General features: G+C 41.4%; 1 protein-coding gene across 1 annotated transcript in view; it reads left to right on the forward strand.

Annotated features, from left to right (window-relative positions):
• The window catches only part of DSCAM (Down syndrome cell adhesion molecule), a gene marked incomplete at its 5' end in the record, with an annotated part of 102,804 nt that overhangs the window by 30,269 nt on the left and 53,256 nt on the right, over positions 1-19,279 (forward strand). Inside the window, 3 exons of the mRNA XM_009075693.1 lie at positions 10,076-10,229; positions 17,329-17,446; positions 18,279-18,442. Coding sequence (XP_009073941.1) covers positions 10,076-10,229; positions 17,329-17,446; positions 18,279-18,442 — 436 coding nt within the window. The remainder of the gene's footprint in view (positions 1-10,075; positions 10,230-17,328; positions 17,447-18,278; positions 18,443-19,279) is intronic.

Here is a 19,279-nt window from a genome sequence, read left to right on the forward strand (position 1 = left end):
ATGGGTTCAAACTGAAGGAGGGGAAGTTTAGGTTAGATATTAGAAAGAAGTTTTTTCCTGTGAGGGTGGTGAGACACTGGCCCATGTTGCCCAGGGAGGCTGTGGCTGCCCCAACCCTGGTGGTGTTCCAGGCCAGGCTGGATGAGCCTTGAGCAACCTGATCTAGTGAGGAGATGTCTCTGCCCATGGCAGGGGGTTAGGACTGGATGATCTGTAAGGTCCATTCCAATCCTTAAATTCCATATCTACTGCCAGGGCTTTTAAAAGTGCAACAAAAAATGAGATTTGGATGTTTACTGAAAAAATCCAAACACTGCCAACCTCTTGTTGCATTCAGGTCAGTTCTGCTTAAGGAGGGATCAATGGGATTAGAAATTAGAAAATTTAGGTGGCAGAAAGTGTTTGGGAAAGGTCACTGTGACACACAGCATGCAATGGCTAGGGAAGCTTTAATTTCAGAACAGGTAAAAAGCAGCTCCTAAAGAAGCGTGGTGTGTACTGAAGGCAGGGGAATGAAGGTTATTCATCACATGATATAGAGAAGACGGAACCACGCTCTTGTTGAAGCTGCAGAGTGGGAAAAGTTTCAACATGGGATGTGCTGATCAGCTGGAGAGAAAAAAAATTACCATGAGATCATGGTCATGTATTGGAATTGAGACCCAGAGAGACTGTGGAATCTTCATGGATGGAAGTCTTCAAGGCTTCACTAGACATGTCCTTGAGCAACTTGATGCAAGTTAACTTGCTTTGAGATGGGGGTTGGAGTAGGTCTCCTCCAGAGGAACCTTCCAACCTCAATTCTATTATTGTATGGAAGTTTAAAAATGGAAAAGTTGGTCAAAATATGTGTACAGCAACTGGAACAAAACACTGGTGGAGCTAATGTACAACTCTCCAAGGGAAAGAAACAGATTGGCACCAAGTTTTCTCCTAAGTTAGAGAGTGGAAAAGGCTGCAATAAAACTTGTATGACATTTTAGGCCACAGGCAGTACTGAATGTCTTTCACATCTGAACACCTTCTATGCACAGCTGCCCAAACAAGATCTGCTTTTAGCTTTCACTATCAGGAAATCAGAGAGCAGTAGTGAGGTCATCTTATTTCACATCTTAAGTGAGTTCCACATGAGTGGAAGAAAGACAAGAACCAACTGACAGTGTCCTGAAAAGGAAAATCACCGAGAAGTAGAATGGTCTCCATTTATTATCCTTTTATAGTGCAGTTGTACTGGAATGACTCCTTTCCATTAATCTCCAGGCATTCTATCACTGATGCACAAACTAATGACCTGCTTTGTTGGAAACAGCAGGATAAGGCTGTTTAATATGTTTTCTCCTATTAGTGAATGACCTACCAGCAGATCACCCACAACAAAACCCCAACAGCAACAACAACAATAATGACTACACTTATCTAATCAGCAAGTCAAAATAGATTTTAACATGTGTATTAGAAAATTGAGTGATGTCATACTCTTTGTTGACATCCAAATGATATAATTAGTCTATATATTCTCAGCTCTTAACCTCATTTTCCAGTACAAGTACTCAAAGACTGGCAAATATGACTCTAAGCTTGCAAAACATACAGGTACATATTTTAAATCCTACATTTCTGATAAGAAGAACCAGTTTATTCTCTGGTCTTTAATCCTGACAGTAGTTTTGAAATGTTAGTTGGTCAAACTCTTGCTAGTTGTGGGATCCTCCTAGGAGATATGATTTATCCATTAAACCCACCTTGACAGAGATCCCAAATGACCTAAGGCCTAAGGACTGGAAAGAGAAGAAATTCCAGAGCAAGATGCTGCTGGAGATCCATGAGAATGCTGAAGATCCCAGATGATGCTGTCATGATAAGAGCATCAGCTGGATTAGCTGGATAAGGAGCCAGGACACATGGCAGACCCCAATGCTGAAATAGGGGGTGAAGAAGAGTTACCTCATAGTGCAAACCCTCCAGTCAGCCCCAGGTACCTGGCAGTTACCTTTTAAAACTGTAATTTACAGTTCTGGTCTTCTCCAAAGGATTTAGATCCCAGATGATGCTGTCATGATAAGAGCATCAGCTGGATTAGCTGGATAAGGAGCCAGGACACATGGCAGACCCCAATGCTGAAATAGGGGGTGAAGAAGAGTTACCTCATAGTGCAAACCCTCCAGTCAGCCCCAGGTACCTGGCAGTTACCTTTTAAAACTGTAATTTACAGTTCTGGTCTTCTCCAAAGGATTTAGAAAGATCCAAAAGTAGAAAGCCCAGCAAAGATTCATCTTGGCCTGAAAATATGTTTGTGAAACACTTGGGTTTGGAATATGCAGTAGATAAAGAGGTGTGAGGTCATGATGGAGGAGAAGGAAATAATCTCATATTTGGCCAAAACCCAAGTCAATTTGCTTGAAAATATAATTGATATTGGGAACTGACCAACATCTGGGACTGTTTGAGGCAGGCAGTCACTGATCATCTTGCTTTGCTAATTTTCCTGTGAGACACATACTCTTAAGCCTGTTAGACTTCTGTATTTATTTTATTTTTTGCTTTGGTTTAAACCCGCTAAAGGAGAAAAAATCTTACATGACTTAACCTGCTGTCAAATTCAAAACCAAGTGTATGATGTCTGCACAAGAGACCATTCCCATGGACATTCTATCTGCTCAGTCCTGTGACAGGATAACCACCAGCAGCAGCCCCAGCAGCAGCAGTAGAGACTAAACTCTTCCTCTGTTTCTCACTTATCTCTGCACCTTTTTCTGACAATCTGTAGAGCTCCATATTGAGGGGAATCTATAGTCAGATTCCCTAGTGAGGTTGTATTACAGTGGGTGTTTTTTCTGTTCAGTAGAAGTGACATGAATCAGACTCTTTCTCCAGATTTCCTTCCTCTCTTCCACAACTACATAGGCTTCACTTTCCCAGCTCGGGTCACAAAGCTTTCAAAAGGTCCCAGTGGGAAACACTTAGGCCAAATATCTCGGTTTCTTATGAAGTCCTGTATGATTGAGATGCATTTCATAGTGGGGGAATCCTCCAGAAAACACCTGGAGGGTATTGTTTGCAATTTATTCCTGCTATCCTGTCAAAAGCTTACTCAGGAGACTCTGGGAGTTGACCTGTGAAAGAAGAGATTCCTCTCTGCTTTGTCCCTGTAATTTGTAGACTCAAGGTGGGCTTCAGTTCACCTGACTTCAGACATTTCAATCTCCATCCAAAAGCTTCCTTTCTCTTTGTTCACCCTGGAAAAAGTATATATGGTTATCTTAAACCAGATGATATGCAACTTAAACTAGATGATATGGAAGAATACACAATTATCTTAAACTAGGTCTTTAAAGAACCAGAATTAGCCAACACAAATTCCCAGAATTCAGGTCTTTTCCATGCAATTCTTTCAGGCAGACACAAGTCTTGCCTTGATTCTGCATAGGATCTGTCCAAATTCTAACTTTGCCTTTGCATCACACTTATCAGTTCCTCTCCAGAGTAAAGACTTGAATAAAAGGCACTGAAAATAGTGTTAAAGGAGTTATAAGCCATAAATTATTTGTTACATACTGTAGAAGCTTCAGTGATTAAAAGGATGCTGAAAGTCTGTTTGGGAACGGGGAGAGGTAGGTGGCAGAAGTTGGGGAAGTTACTAAAGTTACTGTTGAGCAGAAGCTTCTTGAGACTCAGCAGAATCTGTAAGGTTGTACTTAAAATATATATTCATTGATTTGTGCATTCCAAGCAGGATTCATCACTGTGTCTATATAGTACTTTGCACAGCACGAAGATATTTATGTTTATTAATTCTTGTTCTTTATTTAGCATAGAACAAGTGCATAATTTGGAGATAATTTTAAAACCTTGGTTTGGCTGGTACTTAAAATATGTCTTTTTTAGTATAATACATGTACTATTTTTAGCTTTTTCGTGGTTGTTTCATAGCTTTGTTGCCAGCTCCCAAATGCAGTACATTCATTATCTTAATTGCTTTGTCAACTTTACATTTTTTGCCTATCACTTGTGTCATAGAGTGGAGCTCAGGAGAGATGTGACAGAGTATAAATTGATTCTGATGATAGGGTTTTCTATGACTTTTAAAAGGTCTCCTTGTACAGCGTTACTAAAACAAATTTGATATTGATTTTGTCATAAAACTCTCTTCTTGTCCCACTACCTAGTCTCCCACACAGGTATATCAATACAGTCTGGCAGTATCATAGAATCATAGAAATTAAGGGTTGGAATGGACCTTACAGATCATCCAGCCCCAACCCCTGCCCTGAGCAGGGACACCTCCCACCAGAGCAGGTTGCTCAAGGCTCATCCAACCTGGCCTGGAACACCACCAGGGTTGGGGCAGCCACAGCCTCCCTGGGCAACCTGGGCCAGTGTCTCACCACCCTCACAGTAAAAAACGTTTTTCTAATATTTAGCCTAAACTTCCCCTCTTTCAGTTTGAACCCATTACCCCTTGTCCTATCACTGCAGCTCCTAACACAGAGTCCCTCTCCAGCTCCTTGTAGACCCTTCAGATATTAAGAAGTTGCTCTGAGGTCTCCACACAACCTTCTCCAGGCTGAACAGCCCCAACTCCCTCAGCCTGTCCTCATAGGGGAGATGCTCCAGTCCTCTTAGCAACTTCGTGGCCTCCTCTGGACTTACTCCAACAGTTCCATGTCCTTCTGATGTTGAGGACACCAGAGCTGTGTGCAGTATTCCAGGTGGGTCTCATGTGAGCAGAGTAGAGGGGAAGAATCACCTCTTTTGACCTGCTGGCCACACTCTTGTAAATGCAGCCCAGGGTTCTATTGGCTTTCTGGGCTGCTAGTGCTAGAGAGATATTTAGAGCAGTAGAAAACTGAGCTAGAGATCAAGTTAAAAAGCAGTGTGGATCATTGGGATGGAGCACTCAACACACTGCCTGGCTCTCCCATTTAGCTGTGGAGAAAAGCCCAGAGGATGGATATTTGTTGAGAGAAACACAGCTATGCAAACACAGCTTCACTGATTCAACTCAGGCCAGATATAAAACTGATTGCTGCTCTGTGGGAGGCTACAAAAACCAGTGGTTTGTTGTTGTGGGCAGGAGGAAGTGGCATAAGTATCTCTCCTGAGCCCACTTTTGTTCAGTGGTTCCATTAGTGACCTGGATAATGAAATAGCAAGGCTGCCTGTTAAATTTGCAGAAGATATAAGGCTGGGAGGGATTGCATGCACATAGGAGACAGAAGTAGAATTCAGATAGATCTTGATGAACTGGGAAATTGGTCTGGAAAAAGTTAGATAAAATTTAGCATGGGTAAATGCAAGAAAATGGGAACTATGAATAACCAACACCAGAAGTACTGGGTAGAGAGCAATTGGCTAGATACTTCAGAAGAGGATTTTGAGGTTATTGTGCATCCCAGGATGAGCATTAGCTGCCTCTATAATCCTATTGTGAAAAGCCAAATGAGATACCCTGGAATAGTTGAACACAGTTTTGGAAACTCTGTTTGAGGAAGCTATGGGCCATCATTAGACAGTCTGAAAGATAACAGCAGATATTATTAGAGAAACTGATAGGGAAAATGTGATTTCTGGACAATGTTGAAAGCATCAGGGTTATTTAGTTGTAAAAAGATAAGGTACCAGTGAGGAAAGGAATGAAAAAAACTTCATGTAGATTAAAGACTGGTGCCAAGATCAAGGTAATAATCTATTCTCCATGTTCCTAATGGACTGGAAAAGAAGCTGTGGGCAGGAAACTCCAGCTAGATTACAAGGAAAGATTTCTAACTCTAAGATTATTTAAGCAATGGAATAGTTTGTGCTGCCTAGGGAGTTGCAAGATCTTTTATTGTAAGTCTTCAAAATCAGGTTGGGAAAAACATGTTTGAAATTGTGGAGATACAGTCTATCACCAAGGTAGACTTGGGTGAACTCTCAGGGTCCTCCCAGCTCTGTTTTTAGATGATGCTATGGCCATATTTTCTACCTAAATTCATAGTGAGAGCACACTTGCCACTCTAGGCAGTATATATATATATGTACTTTTAATTTTCAAGGTGAGGCAGCCAATACACAGGTAAAGAGCTTGTATATGCTCTTACTTCACAACGCACACCACAAACCTGAGGTGCTTCTTGCTTTTCAATCATGTCCCTAAAGTCTCCATATGGCTTTCTCAGTTCACCTCCAAGTTTCCTGCAGCTTGCAGGGAATGAGGTGAATGAGATCTGCAGTGCACCTATCTTACATCAGAGGTTGTGTAGGACCAGTTGTAAGCAAGGTGTAGGTTTGAAGCTGTGTAGAACCAGTTGTAAGCAAGGTGCAGACTTGCCTTCACTAAATAATCTTCCAGCCCACAGAAGATTCTATTTGTTGCCTTAGCTGCCTGCATGGGAAACTCACTGATTGCTTGGACAAGTGTTAGAAATGTTTTGGTTTTTTTCTAAAGCTTCCTTTTGAATTTTTCCCAGGCTGGGTTAAAAAACCACAATAAACAAACCAACAAATGAAAGAAATGAACAAAACCAAAAGCCTGAGGATTCAGAGTTTATGCACATCACCTATTTAATTGTGTTTTAAAGGAGTCAGAAAAAGGAGATGGCACTTCAAAGCATACCAAGGAATGTACACCAATAGAGCTGAAGTTGCATCAGAGGAAAATGATGTTCTCTGCAGTGGCTGTTCCTCAGCATCTCTTGCTGTTGCCTGATTTGGGAAGTAGATTGACTGCAACCTGATAAAAAAGTACTTTGATTTCATGCTATTCATCACAGCCTTTGCTGGCCTTTTAGAGACTGGACCCTGTCTGTAGCATACCAAGGAATGTACACCAATAGAGCTGAAGTTGCATCAGAGGAAAATGATGTTCTCTGCAGTGGCTGTTCCTCAGCATCTCTTGCTGTTGCCTGATTTGGGAAGTAGATTGACTGCAACCTGATAAAAAAGTACTTTGATTTCATGCTATTCATCACAGCCTTTGCTGGCCTTTTAGAGACTGGACCCTGTCTGTGCTTCTTAGACAGTGAGCTAAAGACAGAAGAAAAATTAACCCATCATCTATATGCTGAATAAAAATAGCAGTTAGGAAAAAAAAATCCCTTGAGCCAGCATGTTGCTGCTAAGACAGAACAGCACTATATGTTTCATACTGGCACATGCACAGACCAATATGTGACAAGGTGACATTCCTTTAAAATATTTCTTATTTCAACTGTTTAATCTTCTCTTTGCTGACAAAGCTGCCTTTTTTTCTTCTTGTGCAATCAAAGTCTCTGGCATGTTAGTCTAATTGAAATGACAGGCAAAAGTTGAAAGTAAAATCGATTCTTTGTCACTGAAGCATCCCCAAGTGTTTAAAAGGAAATGTGAGCTGAGGAAACAGAAGATGTATGTTAACCACTTCAAAACCAAACTCTTTTGCTCGGGCAGTTTGCTTTAAGGAAATAAGAATCATGAATTTGGTGAAGTTATGTTTACTGATCAGTTAATAAATTAATTCCCTGAATAAATGATTTTACATGTGGAGTAGCTACAGATGCAAATGGGTGAGCAATGCTGGTACTCTGTGGGTGAAAGAAAGGAATTGAAGACAAGGCATTTTAAAGGCATTAGAGAGGTTAGTCCTGTGATTCCTTCTGTCTTTGGAGTTCCAGGGAGAGAGAGCTCCTCTGCTTTGAGACAATGTTACCTGCTCTTCTAGCTGACCATATTGCAGCCAGGTGAATTTTGGAGGGTTGCTTGTCTTTTCCAGTCCTCAGAGCTGGAGGGCTTAGTGCCAGGGTTGTATCTTCAAGGCTGAGGTTTTCCTTTGCTACAGAGCTGCTCATCTTATCCCACAGATAAGGCTTCAAACCAGGTTTCTCTGTGCTGTGTTTAGCAATTGTATACAGGGTGTGTGTCTGACTGTCCCTGCCTCAGCCCTGGCAGTGACTCAAACTGGAGATTGGCTGTATTAGGAGTGGCTTCCATATGTCCCTTTCATAAACCATGGGAGTCACAAGGAAAACACTGCCAATTTAACTAGACTGATGTTTGCTGGAACAAAAGCTAGCAATAAGGAATTCTGTGATGTTTAGCTGTTCCGAAAAGCTGTATCCATGTCCCATGTCAATAGGTGGTTTAGAAGTAACCTATGCTAGATAACTGCATTAATGAGTGTAGCCTAAGTGCCAGAAACAGCCTGGGCTGTTTGACTTTCAAATTAACCCTAGGAAATGCTGCCTCATGAATATTAAAATTCAGCCTCCTGTGCCATGATCAATACATTAATTTTTATGTATGACCTCACAAAGATCCAGCCTGTCAAGCTGCAGGCATTTGTCCAATATTCTTGTGTAAATGTCAAGACAGATGGATCTCAAAACCTGCTGCAATATTTCACATAATAATAGAAGTGTCTGGCTGCATTGACCTCTTCATATAAGAAGTGGGAACTCAGGCAAGTGCTTGCTAAATGGGACAAACTGACTTGGCATTTTGACAAGCAGAAGAGCAATGAGATTGGCTAGAAAATACAGCAAGGTTCACATTTGGGGTTGTGCTGAGCCTAGGTGGATGTTCACTGGAGCAAACCAGCCTCCCCAGGAAAGTTAGTCCCCATGGAAGAAATAGAATATGTTCTTGTAGAAGCCTTGGCATGGTCTCTGGGGGGAGTCAAGGTGACTGGCTCACATACAGATGTCTTCACTCTAGATTTCAGAAGTGAGATGACATGAACTCCCCTCTTCCCCTGGCTGCAGGAGATGCCAGCTCAAGAACAGAGAAGTGCAGTGACCCGTCCAGTAGCTGAAACTGCCTACCAGTTCACTCTGGAGAGGTGTTTAATGATATCTCAGAAATATTCCTTATTTATTTGGAATTCACTTTGAAGGACTGCATATTCCAATGCTTTCAGGTCAATGTGCCTTTTGAAATGCTAATCAGATGGATTTGGCCTTTACCACAAGCAGATATTTGTATATCAAAGAGATTCCATGCACACTTTCTGTCAGTCTGCACCAAGTTTAGATTACACTGATGCATTATTTTTAATGCTGATTCCTAGTAAAATCTTCTTTTTTCTACGTCATTAACGTTCTAATTATTTTTAGCTTAGTGTTAGTTACCCGTTACCACGCTCAGCATTGCACAGGGAAGTGAGTATTATTCATCCTAATGCTTCATTACCCCTCTATTTTTATGTACAAGCATCACAAAGCCCGTGTCAGAAATAAAAGTGGCTCTATTGAGCATTGCAAAGCTCTTCAGGGCTGAGGTTTCCCTTCTCCTCCACCAAGGAGTCAAGCTTCCTGCGGAGGAGGTGCTGAGGTGCACAAAGCCCACGTTCCCTTGAACAGGTTGCTTCAAGCAGGCTGGAAAAGCTCTCACCAACAAGCAAGTGCTGCAGAGCAGCTGGTTGGCTTCGCTGCAGCCTGCGGCCGAGGCACTTGAGTGACAGTGCAAGAATAGACTGAACTGGCATTTCTTCCAGCACTTGTCCTTCCCTGCTAATGCAGCTAACTGGCTGAGATGACCTTCAGCTGGGAGTCTTTGAATGGAAGTAATTCTGTGATTAAACAAAAGTGGACTTGGGGGAAGTTTGGGCAGTGTATCACAGAATACAATTTTCTTTCTTGGTTCTGTCCATTACTGAGGGAAGAAGCCACCAAACCCAGGATTAAGGAACACCAACGGTTCTAGGTGACCAAAGACATATCTTGAGTAGCAAACTCCAGATTTCACAGCAGATGCAGGACTGAATCCTCTGTTGGGAAAGTTTTGTGTTGAGCCAGATCTGTTTGTCAAAACTATTGATGGTAAAATGTAGCCGAATATGTTCACTTCAATTGTTTATCCAACCAGTGAAAGCAAACAGGCACATAAAAGTCCTAAACTGGATAAAACCAATCTGTAAACAAGACATAGGCCCAAATTCACTGAATAGAAATGGATTGCAACAAGTTATTGTGTCTGCTCTGTTTATTGCCATCTGCCATCTGTTTGGATCAATTGATACTCCCTCCAAGAACCCTGAAGTTCTGAGGCTTTGTAGCACTCAGCAGACTTTGTCCAAATGCTGTTTATTTTAGTCTGGAAACATTTGTCTCTCCCACCACAGGTAATCAGCGAGTTTGAAGCCTCTCCCGACTCATTTTCCTACAGAATCCCCAACCTGAGCCGGAATCGCCAGTACAGTGTGTGGGTGGTGGCAGTGACAGCTGCAGGAAGAGGCAACAGCAGTGAGATTATCACCGTGGAACCTCTTGCTAAAGGTACAGTGACTGAGCTGCTTGGTGCAACCCAGAGCTTTGCAATGCTAATTACTGGTATAATTGGCATGTGGCCTCTCTCTGCCCTCACTGCTTACTGGGAGTGGGATTTGTCAGGAACAACTCCAGTTCTCTCCAAAAGTGAGGAGATGACTGAACTAATTGCTCAAGCTTTTGCTGTAGTCAGCAGAGAGAGGATGATGTGCTCCTCTGGGGGGTAATTCATCCTACCTGCCTTAGAAGGGAATAGATTGCTTTTTGGAGCAATTGTTATCTCCTTTTGTGGGGTACAGAGGGTTTGCAGATGATCTCCCTCCCTCTTCTAAGCTGTTTCTCTCTTTTTTTCCTGCTGTACAAGGTAACTTCTTTATTATTCCTCTCCTTACGAATATCTCTTGTGTACTCCACAAGTGCCATCTTCTGTATAAAATGGTCTGATTAACATATCTAAACTCTGAACAATTGTTCCCTACTTGCATTAGCTTTGAAGTTTGCTGCTTCTATTTCAGACATGATGAAGGGATAATGTGCCTCAAAGCTTGCATATTTATTTCCAGCTGTATTAGTTGTTCTATTAAAAGATATTGCTGGGGCCTATGAATTCAGCTTTACCTGTGCTGCAAGATGTGATGCTTACAATATTATAGCACCTTAGCTTGAAAATGAGGACTTAACATTTTAGACAGCAAAGTGAGAAGAGTCCCATCATGCTCAATCTCTACATGGAGGTTTTCAGACTGATTTTTTTCCCACTCAGCTTGGTACCATCACAGCCTGTGCCAGCATGAGCAGAGTAATGCACAGATCCCTAGAGCTGCAAAATTAGATGCATTTAATTGACTTTACAGTTTTACAAGCTTGCTAATTCTTCACTTGTGTGTCTAATGATGTAGTAATGTAAAATAAAGTGTCTAGTGCTTTATGATGGCAGGTACTTGCTAAAAAAAGCTTTGCAGTACTTCAGCCAAATGCTACCAACATGAAAGTACTTTCTGCATGGAAGAGCATACACCATCACCATGGGAAATCTTGCTCTTGCTACCTGTGTAGGTGGTAGGTCACCAGTTTGATGATGGCAGATTAACTGCCAGAGCTATTATCCTGGGCTGCACCAAAAACACTGTGGGCAGCAGGTGAGGGAGGTGATTCTCCCCCTCTGCTATGTTGTGGTGAGATCCCACCTGCAGTGCTGCATCCAGGTCTGGGGTCCCCAGCACAGGAAGGACATGGACCTGCTGGAGCAAGTCCAGAGAAGACACCGAGATGGTTAGAGGTATGGAGCAGCTCTGCCGTGAGGAAAGGCTGAGAGAGTTGGGATTGTTCAGCCTGGAGAAGAGAAGGCTTTGAGGTGACCTAATTGGGACCTTCCAGTACCTGAAGGAGCCTACAAGAAAGATGGAGAGAGACTATTTACAAGGGCCTGGAGTGACAGGATAAGGGGCAATGGCTCTACACTGACAGAGAGTAGGGTGAGATCAGATATTAGGAAGAAATTCTTCCCTATGAGTGTGCTGAGGCACTGGCACAGGTTGCCCAGAGAAGCTGTGGAGATCCCTGGAGATGTTCAAAGTCTGGCTGGATGAGGCTTGGACCAACCTGGTCTAGTGGAAGGTGTCCCTGCCCATGGCAAAGGGTTGGAACTAGAGGATCTTTAAGGTCCCTTCCAATCCAGACCATTCTGGAATTCTATGGATGTCAGTGCTGATGTTTGGAGAGTACTGTTTGAACACATTGCATCTTCCCAATACCTGGAAGTTGCACACAAGGTTTCTCAGGCTTGTTGGGAACTTTCATGGATTTTCTTTGCTGCTTCTCTAGGCTAAAGTTTTTATCATATGACATGAATCATTTTCAGCATTGCTCTGAGAAGCATGTAATAACTATAGTGTTACTGTGGATCACTGTGGAAGGTTTATCAGTGTAAATACAGGGAGGGTCTAGCAAGGTAAATCAGGCTAAGCTGGCATAAGTAGGGACATGCTGCTCCCCACACCACTACTTAGAGGGTTTTTTTGTGTCAGCTGAGAAGAGTCACCTTCACTTTCTGCTTCTTTCTTGCACTTTTTGTACAATCTTTTAGAAGATCCTTTCCCTTAGTAGCTACACAGTGTTGGTGGAATGACCTGAATGGTGTTTGAAAGGCCATGAAAAGTCTGAAGGATCTGAAAATCTGGATCTTTTCCATTGTTGACTTTCTTGTAGAATAACTGCACCCTGCATTGTGAACATCAGTGAGACCAAACTTGAGATCTTTAAAGAGGGATGAGGAGTATAAAGGACATCAGTGAAGGAAGATTGTGAAAGAATACCTCAGGGAAACAGGGCAAAGGTTTCAGTATGCTCCTTCTTTTTGGCCTGCTGTCACTTGTGTGTAATGAATGTGTGGTGAAAATAAAAAAAAAGAAACAAAAATAGGCATAAAAATAAATGCTTGAATAAGAACAAAACTAATTAGACACCAACATGGTGCAATACTAATAGATTGAGCCTGCAGGCAAATGCAGCAGTGTGCAGGGACCCCTGGACTGCAAGTTCTAGGAGTTCTCTTTTTCCGTGCCTTATATATTTTAAAAGAGAGGGAGGTGTTCAAAGATAAAAGCAGATCAGTGCAGACTTTGCAGGTACCAAGATCCATAACCTCTAGTTATGAGGAGCTGCACTATGCAACTGCTCTCTGTATTTGCCAAAAAAACTGAGAAGTTGCAACTTGACCCACATGGACTTAAACTGATCCAGCTTACCCGAATTAATTCTGCTCCTCCAAAGCTTATGTAACATAATCCATGATGACAAATAAATGAACTTAAAAATAACTTTTATGAAAAGGCAAGATGACTCTAAAGAAGAATAATTAATTACTTCAATACAGGCAGGCCAGTCTGAACAAGGCTTTATTTCAAAGGACAGTAGAATGCATCCAGTCAACCTTTAGAGCTTGTAGTGATACTCCAATAGAAAGGCTGCATTAGATGGTGCTCAGGACAAGCCTCTTATATGCACTTAGGAGTAAGAAAGTGATGAATAATCCATTTGTGGGGGATTTGATGGACACTAAGGATACTGATAGATAGCAATTTTATGAACTTTATAGCTAGGTTAGAAATTATTGTATCATGTACAAGATTTCCTGTATGAATGCATCCCTGGCCTCTTTAGAGAGCTGGGAGAAAGTGGTGATCAGAGATAAGGGCAGAGGATGCACAATGAAGAAGGATGGGCAGAGCTATTAGCCTCAAAGACCTTTCTCACCCTCCACTATGTCTGAAGCAAAAAACACATCACAGGGTTAGATGCTGCTAGATCCTGATTTTGTCACAAGTCCCCAGTGCAAAAACATCCTGCAGGTCATTATTATGAAGTTGTTTGCTTCCTTTTTTTCTCCACTTGCTGCACAGTAACTGTCCAAGTAATGATACTATCATGACAGCTAATGAGAGTTAACTTTGAATTGAATTATGTCAACTTAATTATAACCCCTTTAAGAACTCCTTTGAGAACAATGAGAATGTCTAGATAGGGGTTTGATGTGAAATGGATAGTCCAATTTAAATGAAAGCTTAATTCAAGTTAACATTTCTTTCTTTCTTTAGTGATTCCATTTCTCAGAACAGATTGTTATTCTCTGTAATTAACTGACAAAAATCATCAAAAAACCCTCCAACAAACAGAAAATAATCATGGCAATGAAAGTTCAGCGTCCACGTAAGCAAGCTATGCCTCTGCCTCTCAAATTACCCTTCACTGCTGACTTGAAAGATGTGGGTTTAGCCTACCAAATACATCTAGAAGACATAAAGCTTTGCATGCACCTTGTTCCTCTTATTCACTGGCTCTGACTGATGGAGAATGGCATTTGTCAACAACATGACAATAACAGATCTAGACCCATGGCAATCTGATCCTCTGGGGAGAACTCACTGACTTTTTTGTTGAGTTTCCCCTGTTCTTTTAGACTACCCGAGCATAAATTTTGAACAGACTTTTCCCCTTTGTCTATGTTGCTTTGTGTGTTTAATGGTTTTAAACAACCTATGGGTCTTGTGTGATAGTACACACCCCCCATTCTTTAATGGTTCATCAGACTGGAATACACAGGATGTTAGAATCATAGAATGGTTTGGGGTTGGAAGGGACCTTAAAGACCTTAATTCCAACCCTCCTGCCATGGACAGGGGCACCTTCCACTAGATCAAGTTGCTCCAAGCCCCATCCAACCTGGCTTTGAACACTTCCAGGGATGGGGCAGCCACAGCTTCTCTGGCAATCTGTTCCAATGCTTCACTACCCTGTGAGAAACTAAATGAAAGAATGTCCTGACTTGAGGTATTCACTGATGGATCTTCTGTTTGTTTTAAACGGAGCTGCAGTGAACTGCCATAGCTCTTGTTTATTTTCCCTATACAGTTTGCCTTTAAAATGAAGTTGTGTGTACTAGAGAAAAACACAACTGTGTTGCACCTCTTGCAAAGAATTTCTGCCCATTTCTATTTCCATGACAATAAGTGCAGGTTATAGGATTCATGGTTTAAACAAAGAAACATACAGAAAACTGCATTAGCATAAGAAAGTGCACTGTTCTGTGAAGGCACCTCTTTATCTTCAATTAATGATCGAGTCATTTGCCGAAAATAGTAACAGGCACAGTCCTAATCCAGTGCCATGCCATCAAGTGTAAGGCTGGAGGGAAGTCTGTAGGCACGTGGGGAGCTTTGATAACAAGAGGTAAAACCTGCAGCTGAATTGCCCACAGGCTTCCTAAAGCTCCCTTGGCTCAAAAGGGAGAAGTCTGTGAGATTCCAAGCATTGTAACCTCATGAGTGCCTGTTAGAATTTCAAACCTATTGCTTGTAGATGAATTGAACTCGATATTTATTCTGTTTCTAGTTTTCTCTGTGTACCTTTCAGCAGTCTCAGAACATTATTAGAAGTTAAGCTATAAAGAAAATTGGAACTGAAAGTTTTGTGCTGTTTTGTCACCTATTTTAAAAGCATTCAGTACATGGAAGGAGGAAGATAATCCATAGAAAGCTGTGGATGATTTCACGAAAATAGTGCACTGTCCTTTTGTAATCAGCACTTCTGAGTTATGGTCTGTCACCTTACCACTGGCTTAGGCTTCTGTGAGGTTTATGTTACTTCCCCAAAACACTGTAAAATGGGGATGCAGTTGTTGAAAACCAGGAGTTCCAACATAAATGTTGATACTTCCAATGTCTGATATTCAAACTCTGACTTAAGGAAGATTTCATTTTGAAAGAACTATTAAAAGCAAAGGCATAGTGCAGACAGTTTGTTAACAGTGGTGCCATGTGATGCTGAAGGCTCCAGCAGGATTCCTGTATTCCACAAGCTTTGTCCTGCAGGAACTGGCAGCAGTTGAACATAGCTGGAAGCACTGAAGTGGTGGGAAGGCCAGGAAGAGAATGATTAATAGTTAATTTTAAAGGAGTTTTCAGGCTTCATGTTGCAGAGGGAATTTTGCATGGAAAAGGAATTTGAGCAGACCAGATGCTTACAGATGTGTTTTATAGGTAGAGCTGACAGCATCTCCTGCTGCTTTTGAAACTTGGCAAGAGTACAGTGAGGCACCTCCTGCAACAAAAACCTGGTGCCACTGAAGACAAATGAGCCTTCTAACACTGACTTCAGCCGAGTCAGCATTTCACTCTGGGTGCACTGAGCATTCTTCTGTTCGAGTTACTTTGGTTAATTAGCCCGTGGCTTGTGGCACTACAGGCTGGGGTAAATCTTTTCTAGAAGGTGTGTCCTTAGGAGTGGAAACTCATGCTGATTCATGAGACTTACTGACTGACCAGTGTCTCTGCATCACTCTGGTGTTTGACCTTCCCAAGACAGCACAGGCTGCAGCACTCTGCTGTCAGGGTTAAGCATCAGAGCTTTGGAAGGAGAGAGTGAAAGAACTTCAGCTGCTGTTTAGCCAGTATAGGACATGTTGATGCTTGGCTGTTAAGGAATTATGTTGTCCCATTACCTAACCTTCACCTTGTCTGTTAACTAGGTCTTTAAACAGAAAATTTGAGTGTTCAGTTAATATTTTGGCTAGAGAAAAACCAGTCAAGAAGCCTGGCCTTCAACAATGCCTGAAGAAAACACAGGCAATGTGGTCCAAACTGATCATATAATCTATGAAATCTTTTCCTTTTATGAATATCTCAAGTCCCATTGCAGCCTACTCAAGTAATTTTGCTTAATTTTTCAAGGCCTGTTCTTTTATGCATGATTATAATTATTTTTTTCCCCAAGATTAACTGTCCCAGTTAACAATCTGAGTTATGGGTCTCATTTTCATGTTTTTCTAATTGGTGCAAAATGGATTATTAAGTATAAATTCTGAGCAGTGTACGTGACTGAAGTAGATCAGGACTTTGCCAATCTGTATTCAGCATGTGCCTTTTAAAATGCATATTTAGAGGCATATAGCACAGTTCTGTTTCTATCAAGGGTCATTCCTGAATAAAAACAAATGAAGCTCTAACAGAACCCTAGTGTTCCTCTGTATTATAAACTGGAACTGCAGTAGTGATACTTTTGTTGATGTATTTAGGTGATCTGAGAGTTGACACAAATCAAACTGGCTTTGTTCATATTTGTGGACTTCAGACAGACTCTGAAATGCACTAACATGTGCATGCTTGAAGGATTATTTTGCTTAACACCAGAGCCCTTTTAGCAGTGGCAATAAAAATAATTTAGCTTTTATAAGATACCTGTGGACACTTCTTGCTGGAATTTTGCAGAGAAGCATCCCTTGGGTATAATTTCCATTCATAATTTCTACTATGAAATGTATAAAAGTCAGTCAAGAGGGGAAGTGACTGGGTTTGCTCTTTTTCTTTACAAGGACTCTTCCAATCTGTGCCTCATCTCTCTTTTAGTTACTTGCCTTCCAGATAACAAAACTGATATTTGTGCTGGAATAAACAGCTAATATTAGGAGTTAAGAGGAATTAGTGTCTTAAAAGCACCACTTGAAACAGCTTGGTTTGGTGTTCCACCTTTAATTCGGGATGTCTTTATTCCCCTTCCAAGGGCTGTGTGAAAGGACACCTCATTTCAGTCTTTCTTGCTCCTTCTCTCCCAGCTCCTGCCAGGATTTTGACGTTCAGCGGCACCGTGACCACCCCCTGGATGAAGGACATTGTTCTCCCTTGCAAAGCTGTGGGAGACCCAGCTCCAACAGTCAAATGGATGAAGGATAGGTAACCAGCAACTAAATGTATAACTCTCATAAAGTCCATTTACTTAAAATCCTGTGAGCTGTGATGTGGGTGATCCTGGATGACTTCAGGAAGGAGAGGGACCATTTGTAAGGACTTGCACATGGTCACAATGTAAGGAGTGTAAAAAGTCCTAAAATTGATTGGCTATGGTGATAGCAACGTATCAAAAGGGACAAAAAGTAATGAAGAATGTGTAAAGGTAAACATTCAAAATGTAAAACTGAGGAGTCTTTGTTTTTAACTTCAAGCAGACCAAAGAGTTTTATTCTATTTTGAGAAAGAAAAATCTCTGATACACAGATCTGTGCTGTGGAGTGCAGAGTACATGTCTTGCATGTATCTTATTTTCCATTAGTCTGCTTTGAACTTTCGTTCCACAGTTGGACAGAGTCACTTGGAAACACACAGGGACAGTAATCTTCATCCAAGCACTGTGTGAGCAGTGACAGTGCAGTGCTCTGAAACCATCTTATGCATTGACACATACAGCAATTCTTTTTATAAGGATGAACTTTGTAGCCAGGAACTGCCTTTTCTCTTCTTTTGGCACTTCTGTGAAATAGCAGGTAGTTAAGCAAGGAGTGAATCCCCATTTTCATTCAAATTGGGTGCAGGATATGTGCATTTTTTAAGCAAATGGAAGGTTTTCCCAAGAGAAAATATTCCCTTGCTGTCTGATTAAAGAGAACACACCACATCCCCCACCTCTTTTCCTTCTTTCCATTCTTAGTTGCTTCAAAAAAAAAATCCAATCCTGAGTAATCTTGATTGTAACTTCTTTAATGTATGCACTTTGTTTCCTGTGAGGTAGTAACGGGACACCCAGTCTAGTGATGATTGATGGGCGAAGAAGCATCTTTAGCAACGGCAGCTTTGTCATCAGGACTGTGAAAGCAGAAGACTCTGGATACTACAGTTGTGTGGCCAGTAACAACTGGGGATCAGATGAAATAATTTTGAATTTGCAGGTACAAGGTAAGACTATTGGATCTTTCTCATGACTGTTATCATGGCTATTAACTGCTACCTGCTGGCAATGATAGGTTTGTCCATTGGCAGGTGCATGTAAAATATTAGTGTTTCATCCTTCCAAATTAATAAATAAAATGTTATGCAGGTCATTCTGACTCAGCCATGAGCGTTTTATGACCTAACAAATGTTGCTTTTAGTGGAACAACTCACACTTGCTGTTAAGTCTCTATGTGAAGTTTTGTGGGATTGACAACTGAGTGTTGTCATTCAGTTATCTTCTGGTTCTCCACACAGAAAACACCAGTTTATGCCTTCTCTGTAGAAATACTACATGTATCATTTCAACATTACAAAATTCAGAAAGATGTGAAGACCTTTAGCTTTTGAAAAGATGCCAACAGAAATTTTCCTCCATACAGAGACCTTGGACAAAAACCTTGTGATGCAGGAGCAAAATTTTATTGATGGTGAATATGAGGCAACAGTTAAAATGAAACATCAGTATACCTTCAATTAATACATGTCACCAGATACTGTTTATATGTGTGTTGAAAAGCATAAAGTGTATCCACAATGGTGTTGATAAGTATAGAAGCAATGACAACATTGGAATACACACTAACAGTGCTGTGAAGCAGAGTCTGTGTATTCACAGACCAAAAATTCATTATTCAGTAGATTTCCTTGCTCAGTTCATAGAATCATAGATTTTAAGTGTTGGAATGGACCTTACAGATCATCTAGCCCCAACCCCCTGCCCTGGGCAGGGACACCTCCTCACTAGATCAGGTTGCTCAAGGCTCATCCAGCCTGGCCTTGAACACTGCCAGGGTCAGGGC

Source organism: Acanthisitta chloris, unplaced genomic scaffold (assembly GCF_000695815.1).
Source record: "Acanthisitta chloris isolate BGI_N310 unplaced genomic scaffold, ASM69581v1 scaffold1505, whole genome shotgun sequence".
NCBI lineage: Eukaryota > Metazoa > Chordata > Aves > Passeriformes > Acanthisittidae > Acanthisitta > Acanthisitta chloris.